Source organism: Vanessa atalanta, chromosome 16 (assembly GCF_905147765.1).
Source record: "Vanessa atalanta chromosome 16, ilVanAtal1.2, whole genome shotgun sequence".
NCBI classification, from domain to species: Eukaryota; Metazoa; Arthropoda; class Insecta; order Lepidoptera; family Nymphalidae; genus Vanessa; species Vanessa atalanta.
This window is the reverse complement of record NC_061886.1, coordinates 2,118,224-2,121,322: the sequence shown is the minus strand read 5'-3', so window position 1 is coordinate 2,121,322 and position 3,099 is coordinate 2,118,224. Positions and strand designations below refer to the sequence as shown.

The 3,099-nt window shown below is 32.2% G+C and overlaps 1 protein-coding gene across 1 annotated transcript; it reads left to right on the top strand.

Annotated features, from left to right (window-relative positions):
- The first annotated feature begins 938 nt into the window (after window positions 1–938).
- LOC125070101 lies at window positions 939–2,801 on the top strand. Its single transcript, XM_047679802.1, has one exon. The coding sequence runs from the start codon at window positions 939–941 to the stop codon at window positions 2,799–2,801; it is 1,863 nt and encodes a 620-aa protein (XP_047535758.1).
- Window positions 2,802–3,099: the final 298 nt, after the last annotated feature.

Genomic DNA, 3,099 nt, shown 5'->3' with positions numbered 1-3,099 from the left:
TCTGTATTTTCATAAGGATTAATTTGATATATAATATCAAAGATATATAATTAATAAATATTTAAAAATATCGCGTGTTGTTTTAAGGACCAATTAACTATTATTAACATATTATTTAAAAAAAAACATGAAATAATTTAATAACGTATTGTTACTTATTTATTTTCAATCAATCAATTCAAATCTTATGTATTTTAATTTCTCATTACTCTATGGTTCCTAATAATAATTTCTCGTAAGACTTAAATAATCAAAATTATGACCTCCCCCTTTTTTCATATTACTTTTATACTTTACTTTATACTTTATTGTACATCAAACAGAGAAAATAAATAAATACAACATAGATCCAGCCTGAACAAAAGAGGCGCAAAACTTTGGCGACCTTATCGCTACATAACGATCTCTTCCAGGCAACCAACGGTGTAGGTTAGGATAGCTCCGTCACGGTAGCATGCGTAAGCGATCCCGTGGCGCCCGCCGAAAGACGGAGAGGGTACCACTGGTTTTTTAGCGGGTAAACCAGGCGTACCTGGGCGCACTCGGCGTCCAGGACTCCGGGGAGTAAACTTACCATCACGTGGGGGAAGCGCGTAAAGCGTTTTTCCAGCGAGAAAAAAAAAAAGGTTAGGATAGCTCATAGAATATGAGGTGGGTGGTCCTGTAATAATAAATAAAATAACATTAACCTACAAGTAAAACTAATAAATAAATGTATATATAGAAGACACAATTTATATCAATAAATAAATTATATTATCAATACATATAAAATACAAGTAATACTATTCATATTACATATTGTATTGTATATTTTTATCAGTTCATATATTAAATATAAAATTTAAATTTGTATATATGAAGCCGGGAAAATCTCTAGTTATATTCGAACGTGTTTAAAGTTATTCAGTTCTTAGGTCAGTCGTACTTTGATCGACATGTTGTTCGTAGTATTGATAGCTACTTTGTATAATATAGAAACAAGTGGAAAATTGGTTCCAGATCAAAGTAATAATGTATTTACATCTCTTGCGACGTGCATTAATAACATCTACGATCTCCATGAAAACTTTTACAAGCTTACACTTCTGATTTACGACAGTGAAACCGAAGAAAATATTCCGGATAACATATTTAAAAATGACATGATAAAAATAGCCATCGAAAACAAAATTCCTTTCATTAAAACTAATAACCTGAACGAAAGATATCTAATTAAAGATATTGATGAAAGCACAGTGATCGTTGTGGTTTATTTAAAAGATTGCAATGAAATGACTAAAGCAGAACTGCGTTCATTTGACATCAAATTCAAGTATGTAATAATAGTCGATACATTTTTAAGAGACAAATGCTATGACGCTGTAACGACAAAACTATCTGAACTATATAATTATGAAGTTACTCTTATCATAGCTGATAGAATACCTGGTAAATATAACTTCCTAACTGCCGTGCCTGAAATTGATGAAGTTACTTGTAACACCACTGAAATAGTAGAAATAAAACATATAAATAATTGCACTAATGGCACGCTCGATGAGAAGCGATTAACACGTATTTTTCCAGTTAAAGCGCCGTCTAATTTTAAACTGTGCAATTTCAATGTAGGTATGTCTATTTTTTATCCTTATTCAATGACAAACAATACAGATACCTTAAAAGATTTTGATGATGGTGTTAACTTCTACGGAGTGGATATTGATATAATGAAAATTATGGCAAAAAGATTTAATTCTACGTTGAAGTTATTTTACATTACAAAAAACGACTATGATCCAAAACTGCGTAAGATCGTAGTTCAGTACTTGCTAAATGAAACTCTAGATGCGTATGCTGGTGGTGCATATAGATTATATGGAGATGAAGTAAGCTATTCTGGTATTTATAGTAGACAAACCGTTATTTGGGTTTACACAGTGGAACGAAACAGAAGAACCTGGCAATCGCTTCTTTTCAAAATGAATGGACTGTATATATTTTTAATTATCTATCAGTGCTACGTGATTTTATGGAATCTAATTAGTAAATTCGACCATCAGACTATATCAATTCTTGACTCCTTCGTATATGGATGGGGGGCTTTGTTCGGCGGCGCAGGTTTACAGGATGCGAGATCTTTAAAACAAAAGTTTCTCAATATCGTGTATCTGATAGCGTGTTTGCATCTATCTGCTTACGTCAGTACACAAATATATTATTATCTTACGATTGATAGACCTCCAAATTCTTACACGTCAGTAGATGAATTGACATCATCAGGGAAGATACCGTATCTAATTCCCAATGAAAAATACTTTATAGATGATAAAAAATACATCGCGTTCGCAAATACATCTCGCCAGTGCGATACGTTTTTAAATTGTGAGGAACTGATGTTGATAAATAACGGATCAACAATTATAATTGACGCACAATTGGCTCCATTACAATCCTCATCAGCTGTTCACGACGAAGCAAGAGTATTGCAAGTACCCGAGTATATATTAGTTGTCTATCATGAGATGATTTTAAGGAAAAACAGCCCATTGGTCAAGAAATTCCAAGAGTACACACAGAGACTATTCGAATCAGGTATTTGTCAAATGTTGTACGTTCGATCGATCGGTATAACAGTTGTCGATAGAGCGAAGATAGCGAATCAAAATATTTTGTCCAATAGTTACAGTTGCACGGTAGGCTGTGAAATAACTCTGTCACAATTAGCTGGTGTTTTTTATATTTGGATGGCTGGATGCTTTTGTTCGTGTATTGTTTTTATTTTGGAGATTCTTATGAAAATACCGCTTCTTACCCATTAATTATTGTCATTACGAATATGTGTTAATGTTCTTTGTTTAAGTTTAAGAAATATGTTTAAAATTGGAATGCTTTATATTGTTATATGATAATATGTTTTCAAATTTGCTGCATAAAAATTTTAACAATGTATTTTCTTAGATTAAACTGAATAAGGAGAAATTCCAGCGTATTTCTCCGGGAAAGTATTTGGTTAATTAAAAAGTTAGAAAGTCTCCGTCACTTTTTTTTTTAAGAAAAAACTTCCGACGTATGGAAATTATATGCTTGGAATTTCTTCTTCAAAATTAACAAAGGCTG